The sequence below is a fragment of the Akebia trifoliata genome, chromosome 1 (assembly GCF_017979445.1).
Source record: "Akebia trifoliata isolate Shusen 1 chromosome 1, ASM1797944v1, whole genome shotgun sequence".
Lineage (NCBI taxonomy): Eukaryota > Viridiplantae > Streptophyta > Magnoliopsida > Ranunculales > Lardizabalaceae > Akebia > Akebia trifoliata.
The window spans coordinates 22,988,718-23,008,579 of NC_141375.1; the positions used below are offsets into that span (position 1 = coordinate 22,988,718).

Below are 19,862 nucleotides of genomic sequence, written 5' to 3' on the forward strand. Positions count from 1 at the left end.
AAACTTTTTTTTTCTTTCTTTCTTATTGCCCTGGTCCCCTTTCAATTGGTGAGATCAATGATTCAAATTGTTGAGATCGACCTCTATCTAAATTTTCTAGATCACCTTTACCAATTGTCAAGATCAAAAGGTTGTAAATCGTCAATTCGATGTTTGAATATGAGTCATTGAGTTCAATATTCAAAGGTTAAGATCGATCTTGTCACAATTGTTGATCTTGATGTTTCAACATGAATCATCATGATCAACAATTTGACCTATTGTTGATCCCGAAAATTTGAATTATGGTCTCAATGATTTAAGTTTGTTGTTTTATTGAGTTTAAGGGGCATGAAGAAAGATAGATTTTACTAACTTGGGACCCAAAATCTCGGTGCATTTAGAAACATGTCCCTCCCGTTGGGTCTATTAAGTTATTTTCCCTATATTTTTCCAGCTTTAACTTTAGATCAAAGTTTAAGATCATCTATGTCGATTTGATCTTTGAGTTTGCACATGGAGGTGTCAGATCTTTAGCTGGTCAGTCTTATTTTATAACTGCACATTATGTCGTACATTTTCTTGAGGTTAACTAAATCTATTCGGAAAATTGTTTTTACCGAATTGATTATAAGAATAGAAAATTTCTGACAGGAGTGAGGATCATATAAAACGTTAGAGTTGGTAAAGATTACACAATTTAAAAGATGGAAGAAAAAATTTTCTATTAAATGATTTGTTCAAAGGGAGAGACATTTGTTTTACTCTGCCCGCTCATTTACACAAAATAAAACAAATTTACAAAAATGATGATAATTGAGAACAATCCTCTTCTAGATATTGGAGATATTAGATTTAGTGGTTAGCCTCCCATGTCCCAAACCCTCAAAAAAATGGTGATCAAAAGAGCTAAAAAGCTGGGTGCCTGTGTTTCTTTTCTTTGTTCATCCACCCCTTTCATGAGGCATTCAAATGAGAAGTAAGATCGATGAAGGCTGTTTCTTTGCACGGAATTGTAAGACCACCCATTGGATGATTGAACCCGAACTCTTCCTCAGCCCTACTTAGTAAGTCTTGAAATGAAGGATGGTTCAAGTAAGATACAGGAACAACAAATCGCTTCTTTTCGGTTACTCCAACGTAAACTGCCAAGTGTCCTTTTGGGACATCTGCTGTGGTTGTTCTGGTAAGAAGTGACTGTAGTTTGAGAATCTGCTTGGCATGAAGGGAGACGGAAGGCAAACGGATACCCATGACTATTCTTGTAGTGAAGAGAACGAAAACCGGAAAGAGATTTAAAGAAAGCTAAATTTAGCACTTCGGAGGATGCGAGTGGAGTGAAGACTTTGAGTTGGAAGGCAGATCTAGTGTATGTATATATAGAGTGAGGAAATTGTTATGTTGCCAATCCATTCACAAGGAATAGGTGGTGAGGAGGCATTCCCAATTGGCTAATTAAGCTTAGGGTCCTACACCTCATAAAGCATCACATGGCTTTGCTCATTTAGTGTCTTATCCATCCATCAATTGATGTTGCAGCATAACCACTTATGAATTTGAATTCATTATTCAAATAAACATTAGATCTTCAAAACAAATGGCTACCTTACACAACAAAAAACATGTACATGTGATGGTGTTGGGTGCACAAACAAAATGAACATGGAGAGGATATGACCTTGGGCCTACATCTAAAATTAGGTACAAAAAAGATGGACAAAGAATAATAAAGGCTTGTATCTTTCTAACACGGCATGATGAATTGGCTAGTTGTACAAGTTATTGTGGTATAAACAAGGAAATATTAGGCACAGCTGGTTAGGTGTAGTTTACCCAAACTGAAGGGCTTTGTTGGATTGGGCCTGTAAAAACATTCATGCCCCACGGACTCAATGTTCTCAGCAATCCTAATCTCTTCATCTTCATTTGATTTTGAGTCTAGATACTTTGTCACTACTAGTTATAACAAAGAAAGCAGCTAAAACAGGTTCAATCATTGACATCTCCATGGGTTGTTTTGTCTATGTTTTGAAGAGCTATAAGAAATTTGCATCGAACAACCTACTTGATCCAACAACTGTTTATGTTCCATGACCAACCATCTATAGTCTTACAATTCCCTTCAAACATTTCTCAAGTAGGAGAGAAAGATACATTTCTACATTGCAGGTCATCTTGAGAACACTATGCTTATATGCACCAAACATTTAGATCACCATTGTCATCAAAATGTCAACCTGCAAACTATAGTGTAATGTAGCTTTGAACCCGAGTTCAGAACATGAAGGCGAAATAAATAAAAGAAAAAAATACACATAACATAACAAGATTTATTTTGTTTGGCAGTGCCTAAGTCCATAGATAAGATGAGAGGAATTTTCCATGTTTGAGAAAGAAATTACAGTCCATGAATTCCCTCAATACCTCTCTCAGACCTCCCCAACTTTCAAGCCCAAGTTTCCCTCTGTTTGATTTCACTCTATTATTACCTGGAAACGAGTTACAATTGTATACCCACAAATGTTGTAATGCAAATTTTCCCTGGATTTGAGATAAACCAAACTCGGGTAGTATTAGTGTTTAAGACATCATTGGATTCAACACAACATATGACATCCTCACCTGTGGCAACACGAACAAAAGCAGACCTACATTGAGTGTCCTGAATTCACATAATATCATGGATGCATAGTCGTTTGGAAACTTGGGCTTGCACTTATAAGGGGTATAGCAAGTTGTTGTGATGTTGCTAGGAAAGGATGCTGTGGTGGACAAGGATGAACAAAGGTGGTTGTCATTGTGGTATACATCGGTCTGACTGCAAACCAATTGGCCTACATAGGGCACCAATGTCCCCGGAAGTCTACTTTACCATTAAAGCGTGCGAGAGTAAGAAAATTAGGTAAACAGGTTAAAAAAGGGCATGAAGATTACCATGTTTTTTCATCCAGCAGAATAAGCCTATGGTGCCACCTGACATGTCTTTAATTTGAAGGGAAAGTTAGTTGTGTTATAGGTAGTACTCTCATGGTGGTGGAGCATAACATGTTGCTACAAATGAGAACACTGTCATCATTTCAGTCCAAATCATTGGAAATCAGTTGGGAAGCAAAACCATGTGATCCTTAATGAAATATGTCTCTTAAGACACCCATTTGCAATTCCTCTTCACCATTCATTTCCAATTGAGAGGATTAGCCTTACAGATATTTATTCTCTCTATTTCTATATATACATACACATACTGAGATTACTACCACAGTTCAACTTGTTAGTGCTCTCACCCTTATTTAGAAGACCCTGAAAGAGTTTTTGAGAAACCTTATTTTCCTGCCAAGGATATAAATTTCTAAGAAGTCATGGGTATCATCCGTTTGCCTGCGATAGCAAATGCTAAGCGAGTTCTGCGACGGGCTCTTCTAAAAGGAACAGAAGTCCCTAAAGGCCACTTCACAGTCTATATTGGAGAGGCGCAAAAGAAGCGTTTCGTGGTTCCTATTTCATACTTGAACCATCCTTCCTTCCAAGATTTACTAAGCCAGGCTGAAGAGGAGTTTGGGTTTGATCATCCAATGGGTGGTCTCACATTCCCATGCAAAGAAGACTTATTCATCCATCTCACTTCTCGTTTGAGTTGTTCTTCATAGGGGAGCAAAGAATGTTGAAAACTTTCTTGTTAAAAAAATCTAACACTCAAGCTAGAGCTGAAAGCAAAGGGGACCAAATTAAGTCAATCTCTCCAATTTTATTGAGTGGGGAGTGACCAATCAGGTGTAAATATTTATCTTGTAATGGAATTGACTGAATGTATTCCCCTCCTTTAGAGTCAAATCTAATTCTCTTTTATTTCCTTGTATTTTTAAATTGCAACGTTTTTTTAGGGTCTGGTGTGATTGGCGTAGTTTACTTCCCATTTTCTAGATTTAGGGATAATACATAATCAATCAAACACTACAAGAACAATTTTCTTCTGCTCAAAAGAAATGTTGCAAATGTATCTGAATTATACATTAAACTTGAATCGACCTATCTTCTTGTTTGATATTTGAAATCTCTTGATTTAGTTTATGTAGATGGGAGTAGACAGTGAGGTCTTTGAGGCTTACTCTTACCATCTGATTGTAGATTTAGATTCTCAAACACCTCATACCCTACAAAGTCCTTGAGAAAACATTGGCATTTATTGACAGATAATCCACATGTTTGAACACCTTATAATTGTCCTTGGCCAAGCTGTTTTGGTTAATTAACCATATATTGTGTGTTTCTAACTGAATTGTAACATCAAATATTTGAATCCTTAGTTTGGTTGAGTATTCTAATTTATATTTTTGAACATGTAACGATACTCAATCTCCTAGTTGTCAAATGCAGCCAAACCTTGATAAAGAAAAGAAAAGAAAGGAAAAAACCCAATTACTAAATGCCTTACTAAATTCTAATTTACAATTATATACTCATTTCAGGTATTTCAGAAGGATCTATCCATTGGCAAAGAAGCTTAACACTTGCTGATTTTTAAAGCACCAAACTTGCCACCGGTTAGGTATTTATGAATAACCTAAAATGCATATCTAGCAATAGCGAAATAGTTACTTGAATCAAAAGTTATGTTCCGAACCAATTCCAAATTTGATTAGAACGTTTCTTTAGTAGATATGTTATAGACGTGATAGGTAAATAGATTTTCTAAGATGCTAATAGACAATATATTATAGATGGTAAATATATATTTTAGTATCATTTTGGTTGGAGTCTGCCTATCTCGAGTATCTTTCCAAAAAGAAGAAAAAAAAATCATTGTTTTGTTGCTAGGTGAGAAGATCATTTGTGATAACCCCAAACGACACTCATCTAGGCCGGGTCACTTTTAGATTCTTGATTTTAGTTATCAAGAATTTTCTTGAAATACATGTCAAGCACTATGTGAAAAAAGCCCATATTTGACGGTCTTAGCCCGTCAAATTTTGAGAAATTTGACGGACCGTCCCATCAAATATGCCCGTCAAATATTCTCTTGTAGAATTTTTTTTTTGACGGCCCTGGACTATCAAATTATTGGAGAATGGGCTTAAAAAAAAAATTCATAGAGTATGACCGTCGAATTTGGAGGTTTAACAAACAATAGCATGGTCCTCTAATTCACTAATCACAATGAACAAAATAATAATAAAAAAAATCAGAAAAATAAAAAACAAAAGAAAAATCATAGAATAAGAATATGATGGGCATCCATATTGACTGAAGAACAAAGAAGAGAAAACTGAATCAATATTCATGAATTAATATTTTGAAATTGAAATAGACCCAACTTTACATTAAATCGAAGAAAATTCAGTAGAACCAGATCCTTGACTAGCTTCATTCTTGTCTGCATCACCTCTCTTCCTCAGCTCCTCCATAATGGGATTCTCTGGATTGATCTCCATTGTCTTCTTGCTTGATATGTACCCAGTCATGCTCGAGTCCCTCAGAGCCTGTGCCTTCATTGTCCTCTCCATGTTAGCTGTCCACCCATACTCTCCATGTTAACTGTTCACAAGACCCAATAAAATGTAAAGATGCAAAAAGACACCAAAATAGGATCTCAAGCAATACAAACACCAAGGTACCCCACCTGTTTGATTGAAACAAAGTTTGCAATAACAATTATGTGCCATTTACCAGCAGCAAATAAAATTTGTTTTCCAAGTTAGTTTATCAAATGAAATCCTGAATAACGAATTAAGCAATAATAAACCTATTGAAAGAAGAACAATGAAAATAATAAATAAAGAAGAAGAAGAAGAATGAAATGATATATGTATATATACGAGGTTGTTTGCAGGTAAACGCCAATATAATCCTTGAATGGCTGCTGGAAAAAGCCCACAAGCAGCCAGAGCATAAACAATCAGAGCATTCAACCAACCAAAGTCATTCCTATATCAAAATTCTAGTATTTATTTAACCGTTACTAAATAAATAATAATTTCAGTTGCTTCCCTTTGAAAATGGCATCAATTGCATCAAAAAATGTAATTTACAAAAACTGACAGGAATACCTAACAGGTGTACATGTTCTCAAATAACCTGATTGCATTGGCTACTTAACCCAAACTTAATAATGTCTCAAAAGATCATCTAGTTTTATTTGTGAACACTCTTGCATATGATAATAACACTCATATAATCCAATATGATTTAAATGATATTCACACCTCCCAAATGTAAATAATAGCACAAGCATACTTGTTGCCATAAATGGCAATGACAAGCCCTAGTTAATAATGTCTAAAGAAAATAAGTAATTTCCAATAAATCAATACGATTATCGAGGGTATAACTCAGTATTTGTCACCTCATTCATAGTTGATGGCAGTGTTAAATCACTCATGGGCATGTTTGACTTCATTCTACCATGCACGCAAAATGTAGGTGGTAAAGGTTGGGAAAGAGTGCCAGAATAGCTACAGAGCATAAGAACCACAGTTGCCATTGTTGGCCTATCTGCAACATCTTCTTGAACACATAATAGCCCAATGTGGATGCATCTCATCACTTTGCTTGTCGAAAAATTATACCTCAATATGTACACATATAAATTGAAAGAAACATAGCTAAGATTTCAATACATCTTTACTTAAATATGGGAATTGCTAATGTCTTATACAAGCATTTGGTGTTAGCAACCTCACATACCTTGTTTTTTCATAAAATTTCTTAAAAAGTATCAAAACCAAAATTAGTCTACTAATGTTTATAAAAAAAAGTCACTACTTGATTGTTGTTGTGTAATGACATTTCTGTCAATATCACAAAGTCTCGGAAAGTTATTTATAAAAAATATTGCACAATAAAAAATAATAATAATAATAATAAAAAAGATTAGTTGTTTGAGGATTTTCTTCAAAAAAAAAAAAAAAAAAATAAGTAATTGGAGATTGTTAACACCCAATACTTGTATTTGGAACATTAGCAATTTAGTATTTCCCAGTGATTATGATTCCAAAGAGAGCAGGAAAGACTTACAAAACCAAATCCGTCAGTCTTGTACGTAGGTCCGACCATCGTATACTTAGCACAGTATCTCGCAAGGAGGAGCTTTACGTAAGGGGCCTCATAAAAAACTACAGAAATGCCATCTTTTTGACTTCCTTTTGATAAAGCTTGATCGAACTCGTCTGAAGAATTATAGGACTTAAGCTTGGATTCATCAAACCCCATCTGCTTCAAGAGCCCAAACACAAATGAACAGATTCGCATCTCTTTAGGAGCTCTTTGATATCAGTGATGGTTGGTTGGAGTTGTTGAACCGTCAAAAACGATGTCAAGCTTGCTGTGTAACTTGATGCAAGTATGAGGACTACAAAAATCCATATGATCAGCACAAACCTAGCCAAGTTGCTCACCACCTTCTCCCCTGCACCATCACAAAGTTGTATTGAAATTATAACAAAATAGATACTGTTTGGACCTCTAGATATTGTTATATTGTACCTCAACCACATCAGCCTAAGTCTTTTAACCAATGCACACTATACTATGTCAAAGGAAACCTTCATGACTTTGGTTCTTTTGAACCGAATGCCCTCAAAAGGTGTCCTTGCACTCTATTGAAACTAATAGTAAGTAAATTTAAAGATATGTATGAGGAATTACTATGTGCAAAAACAAGTGTAGAGAAGGAGAACCAAAAGGTCATGCCAAACTGATAAGCTGCTGGCCCCCTAAATTCTTCGTTGATCCGGTGTTCAAGGACCCAAATCACAAAACCAGTGAAGATAAAGAAGGAACCACTTGTTAACCAAAGATTTCTGCTTAAAGGCTTCAAGAAAATCCACGCATTCTTCTTTCCATTGTTTTTAATAGGCACGAGCATTGATACCCCAGACTCTGTATATGGTAGTGTAAAGTCTACATATTGGGATCGGTTGGCTCTAATGGTTGTATCTCCAACGACGGCATCAAATTTCTATTGAACAAGAAAAAGAATTCCCATTTAAACAAAAAGACTAAAACTTACTCAAAATATTAATCGAAATATATATATTCAAACTTACCTGAAGAAACACTTCATAAATCAAATCATTGTAATTCCCAGCAGTTGTGCTATCAGCCTTTTGGAAGAATACATATAAAACACACGCCAGTATCGAGCACAAATACGTGTCACCATAACCTCCAACAAGTTTAAAAAATATAGCAAATTAACAGAGGTACATTGGCAACAAACTTGAACTACAGTCATAGAAGAAACAAATTTACACTATGAGAATCAAGAATCTTAATTCAATATGATGAGCACCTTTACATTTGTGTGGCCTGTGAATGTTTGGAGAGGATTGTCAAGTACTCGCGATGTGCATGCTGATAAATCCCAAAGCTTCAGTGTGTTAGCCGTGGACGTTAAAACAAGAGTCTTTGAGTCTAAAAACTTGACATAACTCAGTCTTACTGTGACCAATTAATGTGCACAAAGGCGTTCGTGTGTTACGAAGATCATAGCAATAGATTTTATGATATCCAGAACCAAATGCAAGAGAACGTGAAGAATCTGGAGGGAACTGTACATCATGATATTAAGAACAGCTAATTGTACAGTTAGATTGTGCAAATTTAATACTCAAGTGATCATTTTTCATTTGTATTGAAGTACAAGTGTTGTTCCTTGATATAATCAATAACTTCATCTGCAGTAAGATATTTAACTGACAACCCTCTTGAAATGCATTCCCTGAAAAGATTAACAAAAAGAGGCTCCCCTTTCAATGTTATTATACTAATCAACATGTTCATGTTATCTCTAGTATTTTGTGAATAAATCGAAAAATCATTTACCTTACTCTTGTCGAGCTGATCTGGTTAGGTACAAGTTCATCTACAACTTTGATGTTACTCTGATGTTACTCTTCCGAAATAAACAGATATGAAATGTTGAATGGTATTAGTTCTTTAAGGAATTAATACGAAAAATCATTTAGCTCTTTCTTTGTCTCTACCTGAAAACGATGGATGTGACCATTGCACATCAAGTAAGATCCAATATATGGAGAATCTCTTTCCCTTAATTGAATTAAGGATATTCTTATCAAAATTGCATCTTTGTGAGTGTGCATTTGTGTGTTTTGCTTTTGAATAGTTGATGAACTGAAAATATTTACAACTACTAAATTATGTTCATGAATCAGATAGTTTAATTGAAGGAACTTTTGGGACCATAGTTGAATCCATGCGGTGACTAGTCAATAAAACCAGATTGACAAGGGGGCATACATACACTGAGTGTTGCATATAGAAAACCCACCTCCATGATGGTTTTTTTTTTCTTTTGTTTTTATTGTTAAGCTGGACTTGAACCCATGACCTCAAAGTTGCTTTGCAATTTTTGTCAAACCAGCTGACCTATGGGTATAAGCCCCATCCATGATGAGATTTAGCTGTTTATGAAAGTACACTTTAAAAAAAATATTTAGAACCACCAAAGATTCTTATTACCTTATATTCATTCAAAATATCATCAGCAGATATGACATTCTCAATGTTTTTGCCTTCCCTACGAATGCAGGCAATGCCATAATCTTTGCATATAGTTCGAACCTGTAAAACCATAGAGGGATATTTGATCAGTTTTTCCAGCTGCCTTAAAGGTCCTAAATAAAGTTTGAGTTTGGAAAACAAAGATGAATTCCCCCTTTCCCAGAACTAGTTGAGACATTTAAAAAGAAAATTTTGTTTTTCTTATTCAAGAAAAAGGAAGACATTCTCAAACACCATATTAGGAAAAACACTTAATTTATTGTTTTGTTTTCGTTGCAAGGATCTCCTTGATTTGGTCATAGACAGAGTCCTACATCCCAGGTCTACAGATTGGTTCATATTAGTGTTCAAAGAAACTAGTCTGTTCATGGAAGAACACAATGGGAAGCACAATTGAAAAAAAAGGGAAGATTCCTTTTTTTTTTTTTTTCTTTCTGAGATATACCTGTTCACGAATCCATGCTCCAAGAATACCAAAAGATTCAAGTAAATCAGAACCACAAACAAGCATGACTTTGAGGGATTCTGCGAGGAAAATAAAAAAGCAATAGTTCACATTCCACCCAAAAAAAAAATTGAAATAAATTATAAATGCATTTGTATTCTAATAATACATGTAATATGATAAGCCACATTCATTAAAAATGAAATTTGCAAGAAAAGTTTTTGTCACCAAACAAAAAAAATCAATCTTGAAAGACCAAAGTAGTTCACAATTGTCTTTTTCTATTTTATTTTATAAGTTCACAATTTGCATTAACTGCTTCAAGGCTTAACAAGACGAAGAGTATACACAATGGTAGTGAGAACACTTCCATGATTAAGTACATATCAAATGCAAATTAGTGGAAAAATACAATGATCCCCTCTATTGGGTTTGTTTCCTTAGAACCTAGAGATTTTCCCTTAGAATTGATGGATATTGTGTTGAAGGATGCCAATGGGCATATGCCTATATAAGGATGAATCAAATCAATCGAAAAACTGCATAGTAGTAAATAGAGGGGCATATACCCCATATTTTCAATCAATCAAAAAACTGCAGAGTACTAAATATTACAAAATTATATTTATGAATCAAATCAATAGAACAACTTTTTTATGTAGGTGGTATTATTTTATATTTGAATCTGTTTTGGAATGCTTTAATTGTGTCACAAGCCAACATAAACAAAGCAATAGAATAAGAAGAAAGAAAAAAAAAAAAGATACCAAATAGAAAAAAAAAAAAAAATTTGTGAAAATACATGGAGTGGGAGATAGAAGGGAGTATAAAAAAGTGGCCTGCCCAATTTATTTCCAGCTACCAAATCCAATATTGGGATAAGAATCACCTCATGTATCATACATGCTTTCCTACCCGATGTCTCCATCTACATTGCCTTGACTAATGTTCTTTGATCGGCATGGTGATGCAGCCCAAAAATAAGGGCACACGGAAGTCCCAAGTAGCTGGAATTTACAGCATAAATAATTTAAGAATAGAACTCCTAGAACTTCTAATAAATAATCAGGCATTCACTTGATGTGTAGAATTTTAGTATGCAAATAGAAACCATGTCCCATCACCTTACATGCATACTATACAGATGAAGCCTATGGGAGTTGAAACAAGATCTGCGTTCCAAATCCTTCTTATAGCTACCTACCACTAACCTGCTTGCCTACCAAAAAACCTTGTTCCCATTTATCTCTACTGACATACATACAGGTTGGTGTTAGACCTATGATTTTGGTTGGAAGCCCATGGCTGCAATCCAATACCAATCAAGAGCTTGCCTGCAAATAGTCAAGGATTGCCCTTGTGAAATGAGAAAAAGATGAAACAATCAGTTTGGTAATTGCCAGTTTTGTTAAACATTATGCAAATACTTTGGCTACCGTTGTAAGGGCAGGCCTGTATTGTAGAGTGACAGGACGTCTCTAGCCAATTTCCTAATGTGAAACTGAGATATTTGATTCTGTACAAACAGTATTGGCACTCACTTTGCAAATATATATGCATGCCCAAAACAATACAACAATAAGAAGAGCTGCTATTTGCACCCCAAAATAAGAGATGATTTGGGATCCATGGAAACAAGAAAACAAAACTCTAAGGATCACATAATCCTGACTGTTGAAACACAAAATCTAATGGTAAGGATATATCTTAGAGCACAAAATTCAAAGAACTCTAAAATATCAAAAAGATGCTTTTTTATTATGGATAAATGTAGTGGATAAATGTAGAATTTTGTGCCCTTCCATTTTCAAAGTCTTTCATTAGTAAATTCTTTTATTGTATTTTAAACCTGAATGATTGAGGTATCATTTAGGCAATTGTGACAATATATACAGGTTCTAAATTTTTGAGATTAGTGGCAATCCGTTTTCTAAGTCTCTAATTTGGCATAATTTTTTTTAATAATGTTTTTAACTAATCTAAAACGTGAATCATACAAAACTGAGATCTGAAATAAGAAAATCTTACAAAACCTAAATTTCAACTATTTTTCTACTAAAATTCAATGAAACTCAATCCAATTTATACGATACAAACCCTAGAAGACATGAATCAAATAGGAAAAAAGAGATTTCGAACATACCTTGAGGATTATATGTGAAATTCAATTTTTCCAGACAAATCGTCATGAATCTACCATATGTGAAATTCAAGCTTTTAGATCCTTGATTAGCAGAGAATCCAAGAACATAGAGATTTCTATAAAGAAATTCAAAGGGAAGTTAGTGATGGAGGAGTGTCCGGATCAACTATAAAGAAATTCAACTTCGTCTGAAATGGAGATAGAGATTTCTTCGCGCGGCTGCGATTGAAATCTATTCGATTTCGAGATGTGCAATCGAAAGAGATGCAACGTCGTCAACAATGGAGACAAAGAGTTCTTCGCAAAATTTCCATCGGGAAGAATCGTGCTTCACCTTCGATGGAGAGGTCGATCGATTGAGAGAGAAAGAGAGAGATAGATAAACAGTGAGAGAGAAAGAGAGAGATCGACTGTGAGAGAGAGGCAGAGAGAAAGAGAAATAGTGAGAGAGGCAGAGAGTTTTTAGACAAATTTGATCGACCCAAAAACGTGGTACACAGGCCGCGGAGTTTTGGGTTTAAAATTCGATGGGCCGGGCCCAACAAATTTTTTTAGATAAATTTGGGATTTTCACGTAGTGAAGACCCGTCGATTGAGACGAGCGAAGAAAGAACTTGTAATTTAACTGTTTCATGTAACTTTATTGGTTATACAGCTATTAGTCTCAAAATGAATGATTATATAATCATAACTATATCTTTCAATAATTCCTCAAGATATGCGTTGGGATTAGATAAGAATTAAAGGTTAACCAAGTAAACAAACATCACCAATGATCACCCCTCAAAAATAAAAAAATAAATAAAAATAAAACTACTTAGGATGGATTATAAGATCAACTAGATCTAAGTTGAAATGAATCTCAAGGAATTACCTTGAGATACATGCAACAAAAAAATCATATCTGTCGGGTATGACCAATAGAAATATATAGATAAATCAAGCACGATAGACTATTAAATCGCATAAATCAGACCTCAAGGCATTGCCTCAAGATTCGCATAACTACTTGAAAGACAATCCTTGATGAAAGCATCATCGATGAGATCAAACTACACCATTGCGTAGATCTCTTCGAATAGATGAGAATCAACTATTGGATCGTCAAAATCAAACTCAAAACAAGCCCGAAAGAGCGATCCGAAATCTCATCCATCGGGGGTAACTTTGTATGTTACTACATGTAGCATACAATAAAAAAATATGTCCCTTGTCACCTCAAACTTATTGCTTATATCGGCAATATCATTATTGCAAATTATTACATATGGTCTTACATGTAAGACTTGGTTGCCATGTGTCCAACCTAAAAATTTAACTCTATTATTGCTATCCACCTCACCATAGCTGCCACGTCAGATTTCTGTTCAAAGACACCATGTATTTAGCTAAGAGAAAAGTGTCTAGTTATCCCTCATGCATTACCCCTAGTTAGAACTTAACTTGACCATGGTTGTGTTAAAATTTAACCAACCCCAACCACCCCTTAACTAAAGTGAAATTCTAACTAATTTTAACTAACTAAATTAACCCCAATTAGTTTACCTCCACCCATGATTAAATCTCAGCCCAATCTATATAATCCTATGCATGCACTTTTTTACAACTTGACCCCCTCTACTTAATCCGTATGAGTCCATATTGCTACCTCAATTCATAGTTCTCTCCATTATATAAATTTAAGGTAAATCTTTTTCTCTACTCTTTCATGCATTCTCCATTGCCTAAGCATCTCTAGAGACCTCTCATCCCCCCTCAATTACATCCACAAATCTTCATAACTCAAGTCTAATGTATATGCATCTCTAGAGACCTCTCAACATCATTAAGAAGTTCTAAAGGATTCTTGAAGAAAAATCAGCTACCTTCATATGTCACCTAAGTTTGTATTTGAGAAAAAGTTTTCATTTACTACTTATTAAAATAAGTGGTTTCCCACTACTACATCACAATGTGAAAAAAGCCCAAATTTGACGGGCTTGGGCCATTAAATTTCATAAAATTCGACGGACCAAGAGGTCAAATTGGCGTTGAATTTTTCATTGCCAAATTTTTTTTCAACGAACCGAAACTGTCAAATTAAAGAAGGATGGGAGAAATTCGACAGCTCTAAACCATCAAATCTAGGAACATCAAGAAGTTCGACAGTCCTAGACCATCAAAATTCAGTTTATAAAATTCATAGGCCTTGGCCAGTCAATTTTTTCTGTCGAATTTTCCACTTTTCACGTAGTGCACATTCTTCTATCTTTTTTATTTTCTTTTAGCCAATTAGTATTCCTACACCTTTCTTTCTTATTAGGTCCTCCTCCAGTTACAAACTATAACCTCAACTCTTCTAGGAGAGTACACCTTCAAGCATTCTTGAAGAGGAACACATACAACCTTAGGTAAGATCTATTAGTAAAGGAAACTTTAGCTAAAATATGAACTATAGACATTCATACTTAATGGAATCTTTTTGTATTTCAGCCTCAAAAGAACTCTAGGTGGCAGAGCTGGAGCATGGAACCGAGACCAAGGAATAGGGTTTTTGCGAGTTGTGTCTGTAGTTTGAGAAGGTACCTTCTCACCCTAGGTAGGCCAACTGACGTGTTTTCTAAAATATTTGTATTGCTGATTTTAAAATTAATAGTTTTCAAAATCTACTTCATTCAACTTATTTGACATAGGAGGGACAGATAGTGTATTTTATATTTCAATTGCCATATGTAGAATGATTTTCTTAACTTAATTGTACATGACTTGGTTATTTGATATGGATCGTTAGAGAAGAAAGTTTTATCTTTAAATGTTTATATAATTCTAAATTATAGATTATTTTCACTATTTTGTTAGACACTAGGAACATAACTATTTGAAGAAAGAACATCACGAGAAATCTTGCAACCTACCTCTCATAATTGTTATGTAATATTTCTGTTTTATAACATAGAGAACTCTTATGTCATTCATGTAATATTTCTGTTTTATAATATGGAAGTACATCATTGTTACCATGAAATGTTAATATGAAGTGTGTATGTTTTTTATTATATCTACAAAGTTCTCACTATTTCTGTTTTGCTATAAAAATATGCATCATTTTATCATGAAATGCTTTGTTTTATTACCTAGAAAGCTCTCAAATGTTTCTGTTTTACATCATACAAATACCTCATTTTTATCAAGAAAATTTCTGTTTTGTAACATAATTTATAATCTAGAACCATTAATCTCACCCATGAAAGGTTTTATTTTGTAAATCATAGTAATGTTTCCTATTTACCATAAGAAATTTATAATTTATAACTTATAAAATCTCTTATGCTTACTATGAGATACCATGTTTATTAACTTAAAAATATCTCCTTTTCTTATCAAATGTTTCTGTTTTAGAAACAAAGAAACCTCTTCTATTTTCAAAGTTATATATGCTATAAGTATGTGTATTTACTAAGTATGTATAAAAGACTGTTGTGATGTGTACTCGTCACATGGATATCCGGTGGTGTTGTTTAGGAGTGATATAGTAGACGATCAATTTTTGATATGTATAATACATTGTTTATGATTATGGATGTGTTATTTAGTGAGTACATATGAAACACAACATTGGAATTGATGGACAATTTTTGGGTATCCATGGAATGAGTTGTAATGTTTTGTTTTCATGTTTTAGTTTTCTTTTTAACAAATCTGAATTAAAATAATTATTATACCGATGATTTAGCATCTCACCTATTTCTTCGAGATTTCTTGCAAATAAAATAAATACTTATATTATTTTAATACAATTGGTGAGCCGGAAAAGGGCCGTGAAACTATCTTGCGGGTAATCCCTAGGCTCTTTTGGAAACGAGGAATTACCTAAGATATCGATGGATTTGACTTGCTCCTTGGTGGTATGGGACGCCTTGGAGATAATCCTTACCAACGAAGTCTGGGAAGTATTGGTTATATCTTTTTTGGATAAACATTGATTTTGATTGTAAAGAGGTTGAGGTCAATGGCTAGAGGGATTAGAGATTGCAAATACGCCTGATAGGCATTAGACGCAAGGTTCACACCTAGTTTAAACATGGATCCATCCTAGACTATAGTCGTCGAATTGTTGATTGCCATTAGGTTTAGTTGGGTCGTTGACCCTATTGTCAAATGACAACTTGGATCGGAAAAGATGGCATTTTGTGAACGACCCCATGCTCTCCATGGGAGCCAATGGTTATCACACTAGACTGGGAAATCAGGACAAGTGAAGATGCCTCGCCCGTGTTAAAAGGCCAACGATGTTAGGAGCCACATGTTTGTCGCTGCTACGATCTGCTTTCCCTGACAGTAGGTTTTTTTTTAGACGTTGGGATGTTTTTTTGTTTATTTATGTATATTGTCCTTCAGGACTTACTTGGTTTCTTACTTTTGCTATACCATATGCTACTCTTATATTATCGCTATGATATGTTATGTTACTGAACATCTATATATGATAGTAACACCTATGCTTTAGATAAAATTCTTATGTTACAAATTATTAGCTTGTAGAATAATTAATTCTTTCTATTGCTAAGTAATTTGAAATTTCTTTGGGTAGAAAGTTCCTTGAGTTATCTCAACTCTCGCCCATACCTTGGGAATCATAGGAATCCTAGGGCGTGGTATCTAGACCAATAAGCTTTAGGTGTTAGCGGATCTCTCCCTCGCATAGTATTGAGGTTTATGCTCAAGTTTAAGGTTTGGGGTGGGGTCGAGTATCCCCCAGTCATGTTGCCGAGTCGACGATAGTCTGATTTGGGGCGTAACATCATCTCAAACATATGAGATTTAGAAGAAGCTAAATGAAACATTTTGACACATCCAACATTACCAACACAAGCGTTTTAACTATATTTTTAGGAAAATCACTTAATGCATCTTGCAAGAAGAACTACTTTCAAAATTCCCCTAACTATAGTAAGCTTCTTTTTTTTTTTTTTCTTTCTTTCTTATGGCCCCTGATAGCCCCTTTCAATTGGTGAGATCAATGACTCATATTGTCGAGATAGACAATTCAAATCATTACGATCAACCTTTGTTTAAGTCGTCGGAATCTCCTTTTACAATGTCAAGATAAAAAAAATTGTAAATTGCTGATTCTCGATGTTTGAATTAGAGTCATTGAGATCAACATTCAAATTTTTAAGATCATTGTTGTTACAATCATTGACTCAAAATTTCAATATGAATCATCAGGATCAACAATTTAATCTATTGTGGATCTCAAAATTTTGAATCTCGATCTCGATGATTTAAGTTTGCTGTTTCATCAAGGTGAGGGGGCATTAAGAAAGATAGATTTTACTAATTCAGGCCCTAAAGTCCGCGTGCATTTAGAAACATGTGTCTCTCGTTTGGTCTATTAAGTTATTTTCCCTATATTTCTTCCATTTTTAACTTTAGATCAAAGAGTAAAATCATCTATGTTGATTTCATCTTTCAGTTATGCACATATGCAACCCTACTAATGGGCCCTTATGGAAACTAAATTTGTAATCTAAATTAAATACAATGCTTGATTTTGAAAACAATGACCCACTTTGTTTGTAGGAATATGAGTTTGCACATGGTGATGTCAGAGCTTTATCTGGTCTGTCTTATTGGGTAACTGCTCATTAATCCCAGGTGAATGCTTGATTTTAGTGATCAAATTATGTAGTAGATTTTCTTGAGGTTAACTAAATCTATTCGGAAAATTGATTTTACCGAGTTGATTATAAGAATAGAATTTTTTGACTGTTTTTTACTGAGCAGATTGCAAAGTGACAATGATTCTAAGGTGGGAAAATTTTCACAGGAGTGAGGAGGCTAGTGCTCATCATATAAAACATTTAAATTTAAAAGTGGAAGGAAAAATTTTCTATTAAATTATGTGTTCAAAGGGAGAGACATTTGTTTTACTCTGCCCACTCATTTACAGAAAAAAAAAAAAAAAATACAAGTGACAAGAATTGAGAACAATCCTCTTGTAGAGATTGGAGATATTAGATTTAGTGGTTAGCCACCCGCCTTAAACTCTAAAACAAATGGTGATCAAAAGAGATAAAAAGTTGAGAGCGTTAATGTTTTCTTTGTTCTTCCACTCCTTTCACAAGGCATTCAAACAAGAAGTAAGGTTGATGAAGGCTGGTTCTGTGCATGGAATTGTAAGACCACCCATTGGATGATTGAACCTGAACTCTTCCTCAGCCCGACTTAATAAATCTTGGAATGAAGGATGGTTCGAGTAAGATAAAGGAACAACGAAACGCTTCTTTTCCGTTACTCCGACATAAACTGCTAAATGTCCTTTTGGGACATCTGCTGTGGTTGTTCTGGTAAGAAGAGACTGTAGTTTGAGAAACTGCTTGGTATGAAGGGACACGGAAGGCAAACGTATACCCATGGCTATTCTCACAGTGAAGAGAATGAAGATCAGAAAGAGATTTAAATGGGCTTTATATAGGTAGAAAAGAAAGCTTTAGCACTTTGGAGGATGCAAGTGAAGACTTGGAGTTGGAAGGCAGATCTAGTATGTATATATGCAGTGAGGAAATGTTATGTTGCCAATCCTTTTCCAAAGTACTAGTAGGTGGTGAGGAGGCATTCACAATTGGCTAATTAAGCTTAGGGACCTACACCTCACAAAGCATCACATGGCATTGCTCAATTAGTGTCCTTATCCACCCATCAATAGATGTTGCAGAAGAACCACTTATGCATTTGAATTAATTATCAAATAAACATTAGAGCTTCAAAACAAATGGCTTATAACAACAACAAAACAGGTACATGTGATGGTGTTTGTTGTAAAAACAAAATGAAAATGAGGATGATATGAGCTTGGCCCTACATCTAAACTTTGGAAAAAAAGATGGAGACAGAATTATAAACTTGAATTGTTCTAACGTGGCATGAAGAATTTGGCTATTTGTACAAATTATGGTAAAAATGAGGAAATAGTAGACCCAGCCGGTTAGGTGTAGTTTAGTCAAACCGAAGGTCTGTGTTGGATTGGGCATGTGAAAACATTATTGTCCCACCCTCTCAATGTTCTCAGCAATCCTAATCTCTTCATCGTCATTTGACTTTGAGAGTCTAGATACTTTGTAACTAATAGTTAGTATAAAGAAAAGCAGCTGATACAGGTTCAATCATTGACATCTCTATGGGTTGCTTTGTCTATGTTCTGGAGAGCTACAAGCAATTCGCATCAAACCACGTACTTACTCTATGCAACAATTGTTTATGTTTTATGACCAACGATCTGCAGTCTTACAATTCCATTCAACCATTTCTCAAGTAGGAGACAAACATACATTTCTACATTGCAGGTCTTCGAGAACACTATGCTTATATGTGCCTAACATTTAGATCACTATTGTCGTCAAAATGTTAACACGCAAAATTTAATGTACTTCGAATTCTAGTTCAAGAACACAAAGACGATATAAATAAAATGAAAAATGAACAAAACATAGCAAATTTAAGTTGTTTGGCAGTGCCTAAGTCCATAGATGAGATGAGAGTGATGACCATGTTTGAGAAAGAAATTAAAACCCGTGAATTCTCTCTATACCACTCTCAGACCTCCCCAACTTACAAACCCAAGTTTCCCTCTGTTCGATTTCACTCTCCTGTAACCTGGAAGTGAGTTACAATTATATGTATACCCAAAACGTTGTAATGCCCAATTACCCCCTGGACTTGACATAAACCAAATTTGGATACTATTAGTGTTTTAGACATTCCTGGCTATCAATCAAAGTTGACGTTTAAGAAATC

At 34.7% G+C, this 19,862-nt stretch overlaps 4 protein-coding genes and 1 pseudogene across 15 annotated transcripts; 1 reads left to right on the forward strand and 4 right to left on the reverse strand.

Annotated features, from left to right (window-relative positions):
* Window positions 1-687: 687 nt before the first annotated feature.
* Window positions 688-1,392, reverse strand: LOC147411027 (auxin-responsive protein SAUR21-like). Its single transcript, XM_086443515.1, has one exon. It carries the CDS (start codon window positions 1,231-1,233, stop codon window positions 937-939), a length of 297 nt encoding a protein of 98 aa, XP_086299641.1. The 5' UTR covers window positions 1,234-1,392; the 3' UTR covers window positions 688-936.
* A 1,835-nt stretch (window positions 1,393-3,227) lies between these two features.
* Window positions 3,228-4,373, forward strand: LOC147411028 (auxin-responsive protein SAUR24 pseudogene; annotated as a pseudogene).
* A 794-nt stretch (window positions 4,374-5,167) lies between these two features.
* On the reverse strand, window positions 5,168-8,277 carry LOC147411029 (glutamate receptor 2.9-like). Its single transcript, XM_086443608.1, has 5 exons — window positions 8,267-8,277; window positions 8,022-8,140; window positions 7,621-7,933; window positions 6,320-7,381; window positions 5,168-5,511 (listed from the first exon to the last, which is right to left on the reverse strand). The coding sequence occupies exons 3-4, from the start codon at window positions 7,838-7,840 to the stop codon at window positions 7,191-7,193; spliced, it is 411 nt and encodes a 136-aa protein (XP_086299734.1). The 5' UTR covers window positions 7,841-7,933; window positions 8,022-8,140; window positions 8,267-8,277; the 3' UTR covers window positions 5,168-5,511; window positions 6,320-7,190.
* Window positions 8,278-8,342: 65 nt separating this feature from the next.
* On the reverse strand, window positions 8,343-12,551 carry LOC147411030 (nicotinamide/nicotinic acid mononucleotide adenylyltransferase-like). Of its 12 annotated transcripts, none has more exons than XM_086443563.1 (5): window positions 12,087-12,551; window positions 9,944-10,023; window positions 9,457-9,558; window positions 8,800-8,858; window positions 8,343-8,695 (listed from the first exon to the last, which is right to left on the reverse strand). In XM_086443563.1, exons 1-5 carry the CDS (start codon window positions 12,130-12,132, stop codon window positions 8,593-8,595), a joined length of 390 nt encoding a protein of 129 aa, XP_086299689.1. In that variant the 5' UTR covers window positions 12,133-12,551; the 3' UTR covers window positions 8,343-8,592. The 12 variants fall into 12 exon arrangements, 5 of the variants coding, with proteins under 5 accessions (XP_086299689.1, XP_086299697.1, XP_086299682.1 ...); XR_015178798.1 differs by lacking the exon at window positions 12,087-12,551 and adding exons at window positions 10,833-10,950; window positions 11,223-11,524 and having other exon boundaries at window positions 8,355-9,363; XR_015178793.1 differs by lacking the exon at window positions 12,087-12,551 and adding exons at window positions 10,833-10,950; window positions 11,223-11,524 and having other exon boundaries at window positions 8,356-9,363; window positions 9,457-9,821.
* A 5,635-nt stretch (window positions 12,552-18,186) lies between these two features.
* Window positions 18,187-18,483, reverse strand: LOC147411031 (auxin-induced protein 15A-like). The gene has a single exon (XM_086430649.1). The coding sequence runs from the start codon at window positions 18,481-18,483 to the stop codon at window positions 18,187-18,189; it is 297 nt and encodes a 98-aa protein (XP_086286775.1).
* Between the last annotated feature and the right edge of the window lie 1,379 nt (window positions 18,484-19,862).